A 16,921-nucleotide genomic window follows, 5' to 3' on the forward strand; every position below is an offset into this window, starting at 1 on the left:
CCCCCCAACCACATCAGCTCAAGAGCTACGGCCGACCCCGTTTCAGCGGGCAGGAGCAGAAACGCCGCCTCACGCATCCCGGTTTCAGGAGCAACCGGCCCCGAAGGACTTACTCGAAAGCGAAGAAGAGTCCGCTGGTGACCACGATGAGGACCAGAGTCAGGTAGAAGACCCCCGTCTGCCTGCCCATCATAATCCTCCCATTGCAGTAGAATTTATTCCGGCCGGGGAAGGTTTCCCACTTTCTCCTGGGGACCTTCTTGTGCGGGGACTCCATGGGCGACGAGCTACGAGTGCTGATCTGGCTGTACCCGCAGTCTTTCATGGGCCCGCCACCCCCGGGAGACATTAATCACAGAATGAACCCCCCCCCTCCCCACCACCACCACCACCACCACGATCCGGGGGGGAGTCGCCGCGAAAAGGAATCCAAATGGAGACTATAATCTTTTTTCTTCTTCTTCAGCAGCAGCCGGTGGGTGACTCTGCATGATGGAAAGACCAGAAGACTCAGGATCCGTGTGGGTTTCCACGCCTCGGGGCTGCTGTCTGGTGATGTTTGCCGTCTATCGGCTGGCAACTGTACACACAAATCCAGCGGTTTCCACTAAAACAACCACCAAAAAAAAAAACCCTCGGTCGGGTCAGGTCGTGATCTCACCTCCACGTGTAGATTAGTTCCTGCACTTAGGTTTACGGTAAGCCCGTTCTCCGGTTTACTTTATCAAGCACACGCACAGTTAGCGCACAAACGCAGGTTTAACACTTGTCCTTTTCTGCTCACTTACAGCGTGTTACTTGGAAAGGCCACTGCAAAAATACGAAATTCCCCCATTTTGTTTAAATAACTCTTCCATGTTTACCCACCCCCACCCCCCTGTGCATAGACACAACAGTAATACTTGTAATAAACTAATGATTAGTCCGGCCTCCTTGTAAAATCCAGAGCTCTGAAGTTGTCCTACATCGAAGAAGTTGCCGTAACGCTACTCCAGCAAGTCCTTCAGCGGTTCTTGAAGTTGTTTTTTTCTTTACGCCCGTTCACCTTTTAAAAAGCACCGTTGAAAAAAAAAACTTGCGTACAATCAGATAAGATTGAAGTGCTCGGTGACAGGCAATGCACGGGATCCTTCCGATATCGCCGCTGCCGTTTCGCTTTGATAACCAAGTAATGCCGATCCCGAGAGAAGGTGTTTCCTTTTTTTTTAATCCACACGTTATCCTGGTTTGCTCCGAGCAGCAGTTAAAACTAAGAGCCACATCTTCAGTCCAGACGGAGAAAAGCGTGCAGGACGCGTTTTATAAACATATGCATAAACATGGCTTCATCCGTGCAATAAGAACTGGGGAGGGGTGGGAGAGTTTTACAGCCCACAGCGCGAATCTGTACGAAATGCTCTGGTTTTTTACCACAGCTTCTGCGCTCCGACCGCCCTCATCCACATCTCCGAACCAATGCGCCACTAACCTCCTGTAGCATTGCCACAGAAACACCGCCTCGAAAGCTATTTCCTACGCTTCCATCCCAGCACGCTTCTAAAAGTTGCAACATCGTCAGCTCGAATGCCAAAAACGGGGACGTTTGTCGTTTTAATCGTCCGAAAGGAAAACGCATTCCCACTGCCGCCACCTTCACGCATCCGGCGCTCACTGCAACTAATAAACAAGGCGGCCAAGTCGCCCTGGAGGAGGAGGCAGCGCGGGGGCACGCCGCGCGGGGGATCACGGGAAGTGGAGTACCTCACGGCCCCGCCCTCCGTGCCGAGAGAACGCGAGGTTTGATGGGGGGACTACAACTCCCGACACCACGATAAACCGAACACATTCACACACCTTTCCCCACGCGCTTGGCGTCCTATTGTAACGGCTCCTTCTTCTCAGTGTACCGTACGCGAAACGCAGTTCAATTCCACATCCTGAAGTATTTTCAGTTAATTTGTTTTGGAAAATGTATGGTTCCCTTCATTTAAAAACAATATTAGGCTAAATCAGCAGCCAGAATCCTGACCAGGTCTAGTGCAAGTGTTCACATTACTCCTATCCTGGAGTCCTTGCACTGGCTTCCGGTCAAATTCCGTGTAGACTTTAAAATCCTCATGCTCACCTGTAAGGCTCTGCATGGCTTGGCACCTCAGTACCTGTCTGAACTATTATCGCCCTACTCCCCACCTCGCAACCTTCGCTCTTCTAATTCTGCTCTCCTTACTGTCCCCCAAGCCCGTCTACATTGTATGGGTGACAGGGCCTTCTCCTGTTATGCCCCCAAGCTCTGGAACTCTCTCCCCAAGGATATCAGAGAGTCACCTTCTCTAAACTCCTTCAAATCCAGACTCAAAACCCTCTTCTTCAGAAAAGCCTTTACTTAACCGGTTCCATTCTTCACCCTTCTGCTTTTCTTAGTACCACCATCCACAGTCTCCTCTATATATTGTAATTGTGTTTTATCTTGTGTATTCTTTTTATTTATTGTTGTTGTCATCCTGTAAAGCGCTTTGAGAAGCCACCTTTAAAGGCGCTATATAAAATAAAGTTTATTATTATTATTATTAATATTAGAGTTGTATTTATATATTGTTACATACCTAATATTCAACGATTAGGCCAAAATAAATACCCATCTCCTCTAACTTCCTTTTATAATGTATGCTTTTAGTAGAATATGAAGTCCATTTTGAGCACAATTGCGTTAACACATTTTCAAAGAAAATCTTTTTAAAATGTTTAAAATCTCCCAAAAGATCGAAATCAAGGCACAGAGCTTCAGATGGCAATTAAAGGTGAAATTTACTGTAAATAAGAAAACAATCGTCTTTTAAATACGACGGAATGTTTCTTAGTACCCGTTGTTGTCGTCGGAAGACTTTATGTGTAGGAACGACGCTACTGCCGGCATGACAGCCCCGCAAGAAGAAGGATTTAGCAAAGTCGGTGCTGAATGTACTGCAGCGTCAAGCGAAAGTGAAGAAAACAAGCTTTTGTTATTAAAAGGTTGGCATTTATATGTGTATACTCCTTATACTAAGTAGGCTGTTACTCCCTTTTTATTTTGAGCTAGTCGTACTCGGAACTACGCGTGTCTTCTCAGTACGTTGACATTGCAAGACACAGCAAGGTGTAGAAAGTTGTCATCCTGAATGGACTTTCTCAGTGACTTAGGATTTTTAAGTTCTGCACTGGACAGAGAGGACTGCCAAGCTGGGTTTGTTGGTTTCGATCCTGGGAAACGCAGGTCTTTCGGCTGACGCTCCGTATGTCCGTATTTTGTTAATACGTTGGGTTTGGACAAATGTTATTTTCATTCCTGATGTCATTGCATCTCAGTTGCTGATGTGAGATTGAAACTCTCTTGTAAAAGGAATTTCTGGTTTTGTTGTTAGTCTTGGAATGAAGTATTCATTCCATTCATGAAGTCCCCTGTGTTGTTAGGTGGCAGAGAGAGCAGAAAAACAAGGCATAAATCAATTTGAACCATTTCAGTGCAGTTCACCATTACCCTGACCAGGCCGAACAGAGAGGGGATGGATGGATGTGTGAATTGAAGGCCTTTACTTGAGACATAATGGGACACAAACCAGACAGTACTGAATTATCACAACTCCCATCTGCAGTAAGACTCCCAAATCTCTAAACGTTGGGTTTGGACAAATGTTATTTTCATTCCTGATGTCATTTGCTGATTTGAGATTGAAACTCTCTTGTAAAATGAATTTTTGGTTTGGTTGTGAGTGTTGGAATGAAGTATCCATTCCATTCATGAAGTCCCCTGTGTTGTTAGGTGGCGTTTTCCTCGGCGCCGTGGCTTCGGCCGGAGTGCTGGCGGGGTTCGGGACGACGCTGGCCGTGGCGAGGAAGAGGAGCCCGGAGTGGTTCAGTAAAGTACGTACCGGAGCGACAAGCAAAGTCCTCGATTGCCGGTCGTCACGTTTGGTTCAAATATTTTTTTAAAAATCGTTTACCTGGTTAAATTCAGCACACACTGATGTAACCTACAGTAACTAGTCCGCAACCACACGTTTCGTGTTTCTCCTTAGCGCGCATTATAGAAATGTAATTTGTCTGAAAAAATGAACAGAGACAAGGTGGTCTTTTTTATGTTATGTGGGATTTTTATTTAATCAATTTTTAAGTAGCCCTGTTTGTAAAACGCAAGAAAAATGAAACAACTGAAAAGATAACATACAATACCAGCAACATACTATAATACATACATGTTATGTAGTAATTAATTTAAGGGAAATTGTTTAGTTGTGTATGGATTCATCTGATTACTCTATTGTGATTTCAGTGAATGCAGAGTGGTTACTCTAAATCCTGCCCTTCCTGGTGGGTTTCAAGAGGATCTAAAAGTGAGGCTGTGAGGGTTTGTACCTGTTCTAACCAGAACTGGCTTGGGATCCTAGAGAAATAGAGCAGGATGGGTCTCTGATGGGTCTCACTTTAGCTTTGATTCTTCAACAAGTCACCCTGCTTTCATGCACAGTGTGATATGAATAGTCAAGCGTCAGGTGGAGTCTTAAACCTCACTACCAGGCTCCTTTGTTTTGAGAACTAAAAAATTCACTCGCTGTGAAAAAAAGAAAGTTGTGTACATCAGTAAATACCTTTTTTATATTGGTTAGAGTTTGAATGAACAAAGAGAGCTGCTGCCTTAGTACCAGATGCAGATTTCTACAGGATTATGAAGCACGGGTTCCAGCCATCTTGCCTGACATGTAGCCACCCTGAGTAATTTTATTAGATGTTTAAACTTAATCCTTTGTTATGCTTACAAAAGCACCTAGGAGCTAAACCCATGACCCTCTGGTCTGAAGTCTAGAGTTCTAATCACAGATCCATGCTGCCTTCCTTGTTAGCTGATGCATGTGCTGATAACAGATTTGAGTGAATAAATACTTCGGCGCACACCTCCTTCTGTTTGAATCAAGCAATTCTGTTCCTTGATATGAGCTCAGTGAAGACTTTACCTGATTGGATGTGTTTGGAAAGGATCTGAACACAGCCATTTTTGTACACAGTGACTGACTTACCAAAGAATAATGTTTGTTTTTTTGTTCAACTATTTACGTTTTATATTTAAACACAAGGCTGTGGCTAATACATTGATTAACAAACATTAGAATGCATTTTACTCCAATTTTATATTTATTATTACGGTGAAAAATTCAAGTGGTTGGTAGTATATTTTGAGTATATGCGCAAGCAGATTAATTTTGATGAGCAAGAAAAAAATTTAAAAGATGTTGTTCAGTACTTTAAACAGACTGTCTATTCCTACTTGGTCTATTTCAAAGCTTTTATCCACACATTTCTTCTGAAATGAGAGCTGTGAAATGGCAGATTTATTCTTGCATATATTGAGAAACTGTGATTTGAAAAAAGTTTCTTGCAAAGTTGATTTCATTTTTAAGACGCAGTCTGAAGAAGTACTCTTTGTTTTCCGAAAGCTATTTTTAAGCTGAAGTTCCATCATTGTAAACATCAATTTGGGGAAAATATGCTTTTAATGTGGTAAAATTGGATTTTCAACAGAGAAGTATGTGGTTTTATGGTCAATTTTCTTTCGCTTGATAACAACATAAAGCACACGAGAAGCTGTGTTTCAGACAGTGAAGTCCTGTCTCTGTCCTGGAACTAATTTCCTGTCCCGGAGCCCTTAAGGATGTCCTGCGTTGTATCATCTCACACTTCGGTCAGGCTGGACAGCCTTTCAGAAATCATATGATCAAGGCTCGTGGGAAAAAAAGAGAACACTGCAAATAGGGCCAATAGGGTTTCGTTCTCTGAGAGGGGCATGTGACTGCAATATATTTTATCATCAATTACAGTGGAGTAGGCTGGGAAGAACAGCTTTATTTTGGGGGACTTCCAGGTGTTGAGAACAAGATTAAAAATACACAAAAATGGCTCAATAAAATAAAATCAAGGAGATAAGTTTTTCGTTACCCTGTCGCATCAAAAGTACAAGATCATCTAAAGCTCACGGAAGGCATCTGCCTCCCTCCCTTTTCCAGCTCCACTTAAACTGTGAAATGTGCTGTCATCTAAGGAGAATGCAAAACAAGAGTATCTTCTTCTGGGCTGCCCCGGTCTTGCCCTTTATCCAGGATTTACTGTGCATCACGGGCAGGAATCGCTGTAAGACCGCACTGTGCTTTAGGATGGGAACAATTTGAGCTGAGAGAGCGCAGCAAAACAACGCATAAATCAATTTGAACCATTACAGTGCAGTTCACTGTTCCCCTGACCAGGCCGAACGGAGAGGGAATGGATGGATGTGTGAAGTGAAGGCTTTGACTTGAGACATAATGGGACACAAACCAGGCATTGCTGAATTATCACAACTCCCATCTGCAGTAAGACTCCCAAATCTCTAAACAATATCCGCTGTCATTGAAAGAATGCCTGACATGAGACAGTCTCCTGTAAAACAGCAGTTTGTATGTGGAAACATTCTATAACGGTTTTTCATGTTCCGGTGCTAAATGGAGTTTATAGTGAAGGCTCGGGAGGGATGAACAGGCAGGCTCAGTCAGCCTCAGCTGTCAGTAGTTTGCAATCACACCTGACATCATTTCTTACCGAAGACGCTATAAATCCCTAAGAGATCCCCTTCTCTGCGTCGCATTTACTGTATCTTTTTGCATCCCTCCTCCACCTGGTCACCCCCCACTCTGCATGGGGGTCCCAGCCTCCTCATCCTGTGGCCAACACGCTCCGCAGACCTTTCAGCGCGCTTGGTTCTCGGGTGTCGTTATTCCGCCTGTGAGTCGGGTGCAAGCTCTACTGGGCCGGTTTCTCGGTTCCAAGCTCCGCGGCAGTGGGAACCAGCCGGCCGGCTGGCCGGCCGGTGGGCGGCAGGGCTGACCCTGTGCTGTGTTGTCCTCTCTCTGTTGCAGGGGGTGACGGCCACGGCGGCGGTGCCGGAGAGCGGGGCCTCCCTGGCCCTGCGGGCTCTGGGCTGGGGCTCTCTGTGGGCCTGGTGTGGGGTCGGCCTCATCAGCTGCGCTGCCTGGAAGGCGCTGGGGGTTCACAGCGTGAGTGTTTGCGCCGAAGGGCTTGCGTGCGCTGAGGCTTCTGCGGCCTTGTTTCTCCTGAGACACGGTTCTGCAGTTCAGTTCAGTTTATTTGTCATACAGTATGCACAAGTGCAGTGAAATGCCTATTTGCATGCATGCTCCCATACAAAGACATTAAAGGAATCGCCAAAAACATCAACACAGAACAGCAGCAGCAGCAACAACAACAAGTTAAATATCATACAGCTTAAAAATAAACCTCAGTGTGAGCCAGTGGTAGGGGCAGAGTTCAGTAATCTGACATCTTGTGGGAAGAATCTGGAAGTTCGTGCCTTTATGCTCCTATAACACTTACGAGAGGGAAGGGGGGAGAAAAGGGAGAAACCAGGATGACTGGTGTCCTTAGCGACGCGTCCAGCCTTCCTGAGACAGCGAGATGTAAAAATGTCCACAGCAGAGGGGAGCTGTACTCCAGTGATGGACGGGGCTGACCTGATCACCCCCTGTAACACCTTCCGGTCAGACGAAAGAGCTGCTGCCAAACCACACTGTAATCCCACACGTGAGCACACTCTCAATAGTGCACCTGTAAAATGTGCTAAGGACAGTTGAGGATACACCAAAGTTTTTCAACTGTTCAACTGTACCTTTTTCACTGTTCTCTTATCTGTGTCCTGCTGATGAGCCCTAACACCTACAGTAGCTACCTCTGGCTGTTAACTTGGATTTTGTGTTGGTAAATGTAAATTAGAAGTCTGTTTGATTGGTTCTACTTTCTAGCATCGCAAAGAGGTGAGAGGTATTAATATCCGCTGGGAGGGCTTATTCTTAAAGCACCATGACCCTGAACACTGTTCCAGGTTAGATCTGTTGCACGGTATGTTATAAAAAATGAGATGGTTATCTTGTATGGGGAGGCAGCGAATCTGAAATTTAAGGGAAAAAGACTGAATATTATTAAAAGGGAGTTAACTGCAGTCCCAGTTTCTCAGACCGGTTATTAAACCTCGGTAACAAAATAAATTCATTGACATGATGGAAAGAAATGACAAATTCCAAATGAAGCACAAGATCATGAACTTTGTGAAAGTACTGTACGTTGCCATGTTGTTGCAAACCCGCCTTCAAGTTCCCACAAATTGACGTGAAGCAGCCATTCCTGCTCACTAGTCACTGTAACGACTGATGTAATGCGATGTACGAGCAAATAAAGACAGGTTGTGCAGTAGACGTTTCACTGCAGAAAGTCTCCAACATGATCTGCAGGCAGAGTTAACAAGTAAGGTCCATTTATCGGCAAAACCATCTCGAAGTCGAAAGCAGTATTTCTACCGGATTAAAAGAGTTGTATTCGCAGCCCTGCTAGTATACAATGGCATAGGGCCGCTCTAACTCACCAGACGTTTTATTGCCTCATTCTGAATCGTAGAACATGGTGCTGCGCATACCTGGGAATTTAATCAAATTTGTGATGTGAATTGGAGGTTTTACCAGCTACTGTGTACATTTTACTTGCGGTTTGAAATGCACTCATCAATGCTGATTCTTTCTAGCCCCAAAATATGAAAATGGCCCTGCAGATCCCCTTTAAGACAATGCTCTTTATCCAATATATCAAGTACAAAACAGTGTATATCAAGTATAACGCATATAAAATGAAAGGCAGCTGTTCATAAAATGTCAGAAATGGCATTCCCATGATGAGCTTCAAGAACTGAAATAAAAGGCTTCTGAGTTTCAGTAACTAAACGAAAATAATGAGAAGTTGTAGAGCCTCTCGGCGGAGACCGAGCAGGGTGGGTAGAGGAGCCGGGGGGCAGGACGTCGGGCACGGAGCCTGGTACCCCAAGAACAGGGGGTTCGCCCACAGGGGTGGCAAGAAGGAGAAACCGAGCAACCAGGAGTCCAGCCGAAGAGGAGCAGACAGGCCAGCCTGGGGTATAGGGAGACACAGGAGGGGGAGGCTGACTGAGGGGAGAGGTGTTGGAAATCCAGGGTCTTAAACACCCTACGAGCAGACAAAGGTAGCTGGTGAAGAGGGGCTGCAGACACAGACAGGCAAAGGGAATATTATTCACTTTTTACTGTTCCATTGACTTTTCTGATCCTTCGCGTCTGTTTGCACGGGTTGTCCAACTTTGGAATGGCACTATCTATTAATGGCCATATCCTACTTTCTCTTCATAATAATAATATATATAAAATAATTTAAAAAATAAAAGATTAATAATCTCTTGTCAGGGAAAAAGAACATCAATAACATTACCTTTCTGGTTACCAGGTTAGATATGGGACGACCACAGATGTGAGATAAACATCATATTAGTGCACTATTACTCTCAAAGTTGGCAAAAAAAAGATCTCGATTCAGTTGTTTAATGTTAAATTGCACAAAGTACTCCATTGTTCGTGCTGATTATCTGGGGGCTGTGTGTTCCAGACAAGCTTTCTTCACAGCCCCTCATCCTAAGGCTAAAGTGAAAGGTTAACACTGTACCCTTCATATTTCTGGAATGGAATTCAGGTTTTTTTTTTAGATGTAGGATCTCTTCAAGTTATTTCTGCTCGTCGATATTTGTCACATGCAGCATAAACTGTCGAGACAACAAATAGCCTTTGAAAAAGCCTCGTCAAGCTGCGCGTCAGGGAATGTGAGGAATGGAGCTCTGGTCGGCAAGCTTGCTGGCGGGTGGCCGGGCCCTTGCGAGACTGAGCTGCGCTCCTGGCTCTTGTACCTCCCTGCAGTCGGCTCCGACGCACCTTGTCAGAAGCGATTTTCGTGGGATGACTTCGATGTTTCCCAAACCAAGCCCTCAAGTCATGCGCTGGCTTCGAGCTCCTATTTACTTAACCCCCTCGTATCTGAACTACGAACGTCTAACAAAATCTGGTTTGGCTGTTAAAAAGTTGGAAATTCAATTTCAGTTTTGTAACAGGACAGAAATAAAATGGTATTGTTACTTCAAAATATGAAAGCTCTTGGGAACTTTTTTGTTCTCCAAAACGTCTGAATAACACTGTTCTAGGAGGGAATAATAAGAATCCCAGTGGACCGGGGTTGTTAAGTGGCTTAGGTTCAGCACAATTGAACTGTGAGGAGCACAGTGTAGGGTGAGAAACAGTGATAACTGATAAACATTGACTGTATAATTGAAGTACTCTGGGGAGCTGAGGTTTTGTGCTTACTGGTTTCCTCTTTACATTTATGGAGTCTGGTTTCCAGTGATAACTGAACAAGCATCTCTACAGTAATGGGGACTGGTTTCCAGTGATACCTGAGCAGGCCTCTTTCCAGTAATGGAGACTGGTTTCCAGTGATACCTGAGCAGGCCTCTTTCCAGCAATGGAGACTGGTTTCCAGTGATAGCTAAGCAGGTCTATTTCCAGCAATGGAGACCGGTTTCCAGTGATAACTGAACAAGCATCTCTACAGTAGTGTAGACTGGTTTCCAGTGATAACTGAACAAGCATATCTACAGTAGTGTAGACTGGTTTCCAGTGATAACTGAGCAGGCCTCTTTCCAGTTATGGAGACTGGTTTCCAGTGATAACTGAGCAGGTCTCTTTCCAGCAATGGAGACCGGTTTCCAGTGATAACTGAACAAGCGTCTCTACAGTAATGGAGACTGGTTTCCAGTGATAGCTAAACAAGCATCTTTAGAGTAGTGTAGACTGGTTTCCAGTGATAGCTGAAACTCTTTCCAGTTATGGAGACTGGTTTCCAGTGATAGCTAAACAAGCATCTTTACAGTAGTGTAGACTGGTTTCCAGTGATAGCTGAAACTCTTTCCAGTTATGGAGACTGGTTTCCAGTGAGAACCGAACAAGCAGCTCTACAGTAGTGTAGACTGGTTTCCAGTAATGGCTGGGGAAGCCTGTGTGCAGTGGTGGGAGTCTCCCTCCTAGTGACAGCCGAGCAGGGCCGTGTGCAGTGATGGCTCCCGTCTCCTAGAAGGTGTTTGACTTTCCTGCCTCTCACCACACTCCTCCACTCTTCAGTCCCCCAGCCAGCTGGAGCCTGACTCACTCCCACCAGCAAAAGAATACACTTCACCACTTACAGCGCTCAAAATAACCTCGCTCACTAAAAGCCAAAGTGAGTCATTAATGCGTGAGAGTAGTCAATGGTGTACATACTGTATGTAGGTTTCTGTAAATTCCACTTGAGAAAGGAAATGGTTACCGAGAAAGGAAATGGTTACCAAAAAACGAATTTCTCCAATGTACGTTTTGTGGATCTTTTTTTAATTAAAATATGCTAATGCCAATATGAAGGGTTTTTCATAAACCCATTAGAATGTGTCAATTCAGATGATATATGTCAAAACATGCGCATATGGCATCAAAAATGAATGCTTAGCTGATATTGACCTGAAGGTTTATGTCCTCTGTTCATCACAAGAGAAATAAGGAGAACCAAATCAGCACAGGATTGCCTGACTGCAATATGGAGCTTCTTTATTTTGACATGTGTATGTCATGCTCTGTTGGGGGTGTCTCAGTATTTGTAATTGAACCCCTGTATTTCAGAGTATTAAGTGCTGCTTCAGTTGTGGCCTCTTCAATCCGTAGTGGAAACCGGGCACAGCAAGCAGCACCACTCTGCGAGTTGTCATTTTCACGATCAGTATGTAAGGACACAGGCTGTGTTAAAACTTAGCAATTAACTGGGATGGAAAGGGTCACAATTTGAGCAGTCCTGATTTAGACATTGTTTTAATTCTCTGAACTACCTGTCTGTGGTAATGAATTTTTTTATAAGTTATTTTATATGATCTTTCAGAATGTGTTTTAATATGTGAAAGCTCTAACGATTCCGTACAGGTGTTACCTTGGCTGGACTGAGATAATTAGTGGGGTACCACAGGGATCAGTATTGGGACTATTGATTTGTACCTATGAGTACTGATTATTTTTATCAATACATGGTACAGGCAGTGGGCTCATTCTCACCTAATAAAAAGCTGAGCTGCTGGAGGTACACTCTGAGTAATACTAGAAGGAACAGAAGAAATTCAGATCCGGGCAGACATCTGGCAAATTAAATTTACATTTATCTATGTTAAGGTTTTATAGGGGAGTGTCACTCCTAGTGATAGTTGACCAGGGCTGTGTGCAAGCAGCAAAATCATGGATTTCAGGATGTAAAATATTTGTGGTATTGAACTAGAAGCACATTATGAGTAAGATAACAGGGTTTATGTTGACTAATCACTTTCCTCATCTGAACGATAAGTGGTTTTATGTTGAATCATCACTTTCCTTATATAGCACAGAATGGAGAAGCAATAAAATGTCTAATAATATGTTTGTATATATATATAAGTGTAGGATTCAAGTTAAGAGAAGTAAAATTAAAATCACATAATGTGGTACTTGATCTCACTGTGAAGACTGTACTCATTGCTGGTCACCACTCCCTAAAAGAACAAGAAAGATATTGCTGCTCTAGAGGGAATGCAAAGAGGGGCAACTAAATTCCTTTTTAGCCTGGATCAGAGAAGATTATTGATTGATTAAAAGATTCAGAATTATTGATCAAGTCAACAGCAAAATCAATGATAACACAAGGCCTTGAGACTACAATTCAAAATTAATTTTACAAGCATTTGGTATAGAAAACCAAAGACAGGTTCTTAGTCATGATGTTCAAACGTCTCTCATTTGTAACTTTCTTTACATGTTTCAAGTGTTAGAACTGCTATACTTGCATTTCTGGTGAGAATATAGATGTGTTTCCATGTATCTGCTAATTGTATAATGTGGCCTTTTTATTCCCATGATTTTATCCATCCTCCGTTTTATCCAACCTGCATGTTGAACTCTTCTGAATTGCATTTTGCTGCTTCTTTCAAAGAAGAATACGTTTGCTCCTATAACACAGATGTGTAGGTTATTTATAATCACTACTGCAGTCACAGATTCAGAAGAAAAGGTCCATTCCTTCATGGCAGCTTGTGATTCGCTGAAATGTGCTATTTTTAAAAAAAGAATATTGCCATCATTTCGGACCACATGTGCTCTCCCATCATGCTGTGAGGAAGACCTATTGCTCTGAAACACTGGCAGTATTTATCCTTGTTTTAAATCTGAATTAATAAAGAGGTTTTATAGCACGTCTCTTGAACTTTTATGGCAGTTAAGGTTCATCTGCAAAAAATGTCTGTAATGTCTGTGCACTTACAAAGCTGAAATGCTTTTCCTCTTACAGTTGAAAGAGTTTCGGGAAAAGATGCAGTCGATCTTCCCAGCTATCTCAAGAAACGACGGCGGCCAGGAAAATGAAAAGCCCTTCAGCTGGGAGTCTCTCTTCAAGTCGAAGTGAAATGGCACGACCTTTGTGACTGTAGCATCATTTTTCCCCCTCTTTCCGTCTGTGAGCTGCAGCACAAGAGCGGCTGTAGACCCAGTTCTCTTGTCCTTCGTGTCCTTCTGTGCTGCGGAGAAGGACTTTCTGAAACAGCCAGAGGGCTTTGTGCCTTTTAGCAAAGTCACTGACAAACCGAGTGACTTTTACGAACACAGTGCAGCTCACACAGTAGGACACAGTGTGTTTTGGACACGAGTATGAAATATCGTTCTGAAAGACTTATTTCTGTCAAGCTAAAAACCAGAAGTCACAACCTTCCAGCTGAACACTGTGTCTTCCCTCTCGTACAAGCAGGGAGAACCGTATCATCAGGAACAGTTCTTTTTTTAAAGACTAGGATGAAGCAGAAAGACGAAATGTGAGCAATCCTAAGGTTTCCAAGCATTTTACATTCTATGGATTTTTTAAATTTCTGTGTTTTTTTTTCCCCCCACAAATACTTTGTGAATAACAACTGATTGTATTTATTGAAATGAGCATATGGTGAGTAGTATTTATAAATAACCTACACCCCTGTGAATTAAATTCAAAGTTTGAGTGTATTTCTTTCAGGTTCTTCTGTGGGATGCGAAAAGGGACAGATGCGTTGAATGCGATTCTCTAGTGCAGTTACAGTACGTTCTGAATTTGGTCACTTAGATTTGCGCACACAAAATATTAACAGCAATCGGACACGGTGAAATAACTGCACATGTGGAATTTTAAGTTATCAATAAAATTAAATATAATTTCATCATTTTCAGAAATGTTGGGTGTGATATTTGTATCAACAGTATGACAAGCATAAATTGCAATAGAAAAAATCTTAGTTTTCAGTACAGTAGCAATTGTTTGGGAAAAACATATGCCAACGGGAATTTTGCATAACAAAATGGTTTATAATGCTATCCTCAGTGGCACTGTGGCTCAGGATCTGCGCCTGTGGCTGGAAGGTTGCCGGTTCAAATCCCGTGGCTGGCAGAGGAGTCCTACTCCGTTGGGCCCCTGAGCAAGGCCCTTAACCCCAACTGCTCCAGGGGCGCTGTATAAATGGCTGACCCTGCGCTCTGACCCCAAGCTTCTCTCCCTGTCTGTGTGTCTCATGGAGAGCAAGCTGGGGTATGCGAATAGACAAATGCAGACCTGCTTGCGTGTTTCATTGTCGTATCACTCCTCCCTCCACCTCGCCTTCACGCTTGCAGCAGCTCCCTGGCTCGTCTCTCGTTAGGGGAGGGGGGGGGTTGGGGTTTCGACAGCCCCGTCCCTACAGCTGGGTTGTTACGGTGTGATAATACTATATCGTCTGATTATGCAGCTCAAAGAAACTTACGAAGCATTCTGTGCAAACAGTACAAGTAAATATGACCTGGCATTACAGACATCCACCCAAACATATTCATTTCACTCCTACGGGGATCCTCACAGCTACACCAGAATCCTATAAATGTATTCAATCTGTCGTTGTCCTCAGCCAAGCGCAGTACCCCTATATAAAGCTTGCTCTTAGAGTCACTGCTCTTCTACGTTTGGCAGAACTCCTGAAGTATTTATAACGGTACGTGAACCGAATCAATCTCGTTGCCCCTACACACTATCTCAAAGGCACAGTGAGGTCTGCGCTTCTCCTCTCCCACCTCATCCCTGACAGCTCAGCAAGCAGGCCTTACAGCTACAGTGAGTCATCCTCGTGAATCGAAATGTCTCGACACCCCCAGCGCAGGCTGTGGGAGTGTGCCGGGGTGGAATATGTGCTGCGTGTAGGATGCTATCTCTAAATCACACTTTGAGTTGCCACACAACTTGTCACCATTGTTTGCTTGTGTGCATTGTTTGCACTGCAGTGGTTCACTTTACAAGTGCTGGTCTTTTAATTCCTTTATTGCTCTTGATGCTTAAAAGTGTCTCTTCAAGGATGACCAACGGGAAAAAAAAGCCGATTTAATTCCTTTGGAGGATAGTAGTTTGTATTTTGGGGTTTCTAATTTCAGTCTCCTACTCAGCTGGATGCGCACTCAATTGGATTTAAATCAGGAGATTGACTTGGCCAGTCGACCACTTTCATTCCCCTGGTGAACTCCTTGGTTGTGGTAGGTCACTGTCTTGCTGTATGATGAGGCACTGGCCAGTGGAGGTATTTTCTTGCACAGAGGCAGACCAGATGTTTCTGTGCGCTTCTGAAGTGATTCTGCTGCTACAATCATTAGTTACATCATCGATAAAGATGCGTGAGCCAGTTACAGAGGCGACCATGCCTGTCCGAGCCGTGACACTGCCTCCGCCACGCTTCACGGATGAGGTGGTGCTCTGGATCACCTGCAGTTTGTTCCTTTCTCCACACTCTCACCTTGCCATCACTGTGGCAGAAATGTATATTCGTCTCATCTGTCCATGACAACTCTACTGGCATTTTTAGTCAATTGTAAACTGGTATTTCTATTTCTGTTGGTGAGAGAGGGTTGCATGAGAGAGTGTGGCCTTTATAATTTTGCTGTCCAAGTCTTCTGTGAACCGTAGATTGTGATACCTTCACCCTCGCACTGGGGAGGTGGTTGTTCCGTTTTTTTCTTTAAAGCTGTGATTATTTTTATCACCTGCAGTTGTATTCCTTGGCCAGCCTGGTCATTGCCACCTGTGAAGTACACCAGCGGGTCCTTTCTTTTTCAGGATATCCCGAGTCGTTGATTGTTATGCCTAGTTTCAATGCTGTGGTTCTGACTGAATTCCTCTTTTCCTTCAGCAGCCAAAACGTTTGCTTCCCTTCCATGGACAGTTCTGTAGTCTCCATGTTGGCTTTGGCCTCCTGATTTCAAAGGGAAGAACGAAGGCCAAATCACTAACACACACACACTCGCAGCTCTTTCCTGTTGCACACTCAATGCACCGGGAAACACCTAACCAATAAGAAACTCCAGGCAGCCAACTGTCATGCCACGCTCACCTGGAACCGGGGGATTGAACACAAAAAGTACTATTATTCTAAAATGGTACAACATATAAATACCCAGAAATAATATAAAAAGTTACATTCTGTACTTTTGCCCCATTTTCATCTCAAATCCGAATTGTCGGCACATACAGCAAAAATAAGACATTTTGAGTTCACTGTCCCTGTATTTCTGGAGGGTACTGTACATGAAAAATGGCTCCACTGCTCAGCTCGTCACCACGCCTGGTCTCCTCAGCAGCGATAGACAGCACCTTCGTGTCCAAACGGGGATATTCACGCCTTTCGCTTTCTTCTATACGTCATTTCAGGCCAGCGTGCACGACAGACCACTGGCTGTCACAACCTGTGATCTACAAATTATAATTGGACAGGCACAGAAAAAGAATGTTTCAGCTCTGGGGCCTTATTCCTTAATTCATCCAGACATACTACCCATACTAGCAAGTGTGGATAAAGATTGGAGAGCTGCTTTTCAACTCTCTATTAAGATAAGATCACTTTATTGGCCATATACAATTTCTTGTATTAGGAATTTATCTTTTCACAGACCCCAACTTGCTCTCCATGAGACACACAGAGAGAGAGAGAAGCTTGGGGGTCAGAGTGCAG

General features: G+C 43.9%; 2 protein-coding genes across 5 annotated transcripts in view; one reads left to right on the forward strand and one right to left on the reverse strand.

The window, feature by feature from the left end:
• zdhhc14 (zDHHC palmitoyltransferase 14) overlaps positions 1–1,661 on the reverse strand; it is a 100,451-nt gene extending 98,790 nt beyond the window's left edge. For 3 of the 4 annotated variants that reach the window (XM_088909302.1, XM_088909299.1, XM_088909298.1), the window contains exon 1: positions 114–1,652. In XM_088909302.1, coding sequence (XP_088765428.1) covers positions 114–349 — 236 coding nt within the window. In that variant the 5' untranslated portion in view covers positions 350–1,652. Of the gene's footprint in view, positions 1–113 lie in introns of all 4 variants that reach the window. The other variant, XM_088909303.1, reaches the window with a different exon arrangement.
• A 1,205-nt stretch (positions 1,662–2,866) lies between these two features.
• Positions 2,867–14,116, forward strand: tmem242 (transmembrane protein 242). The gene is made up of 4 exons (XM_088939527.1): positions 2,867–2,988; positions 3,776–3,876; positions 6,897–7,034; positions 13,228–14,116. Exons 1-4 carry the CDS (start codon positions 2,892–2,894, stop codon positions 13,339–13,341), a joined length of 450 nt encoding a protein of 149 aa, XP_088795653.1. The 5' UTR covers positions 2,867–2,891; the 3' UTR covers positions 13,342–14,116.
• The last annotated feature ends 2,805 nt before the right edge of the window (positions 14,117–16,921 follow it).

This window comes from Atractosteus spatula, chromosome 2, assembly GCF_055471065.1.
Source record: "Atractosteus spatula isolate fAtrSpa1 chromosome 2, fAtrSpa1.hap1, whole genome shotgun sequence".
Classification (NCBI taxonomy): domain Eukaryota; kingdom Metazoa; phylum Chordata; class Actinopteri; order Semionotiformes; family Lepisosteidae; genus Atractosteus; species Atractosteus spatula.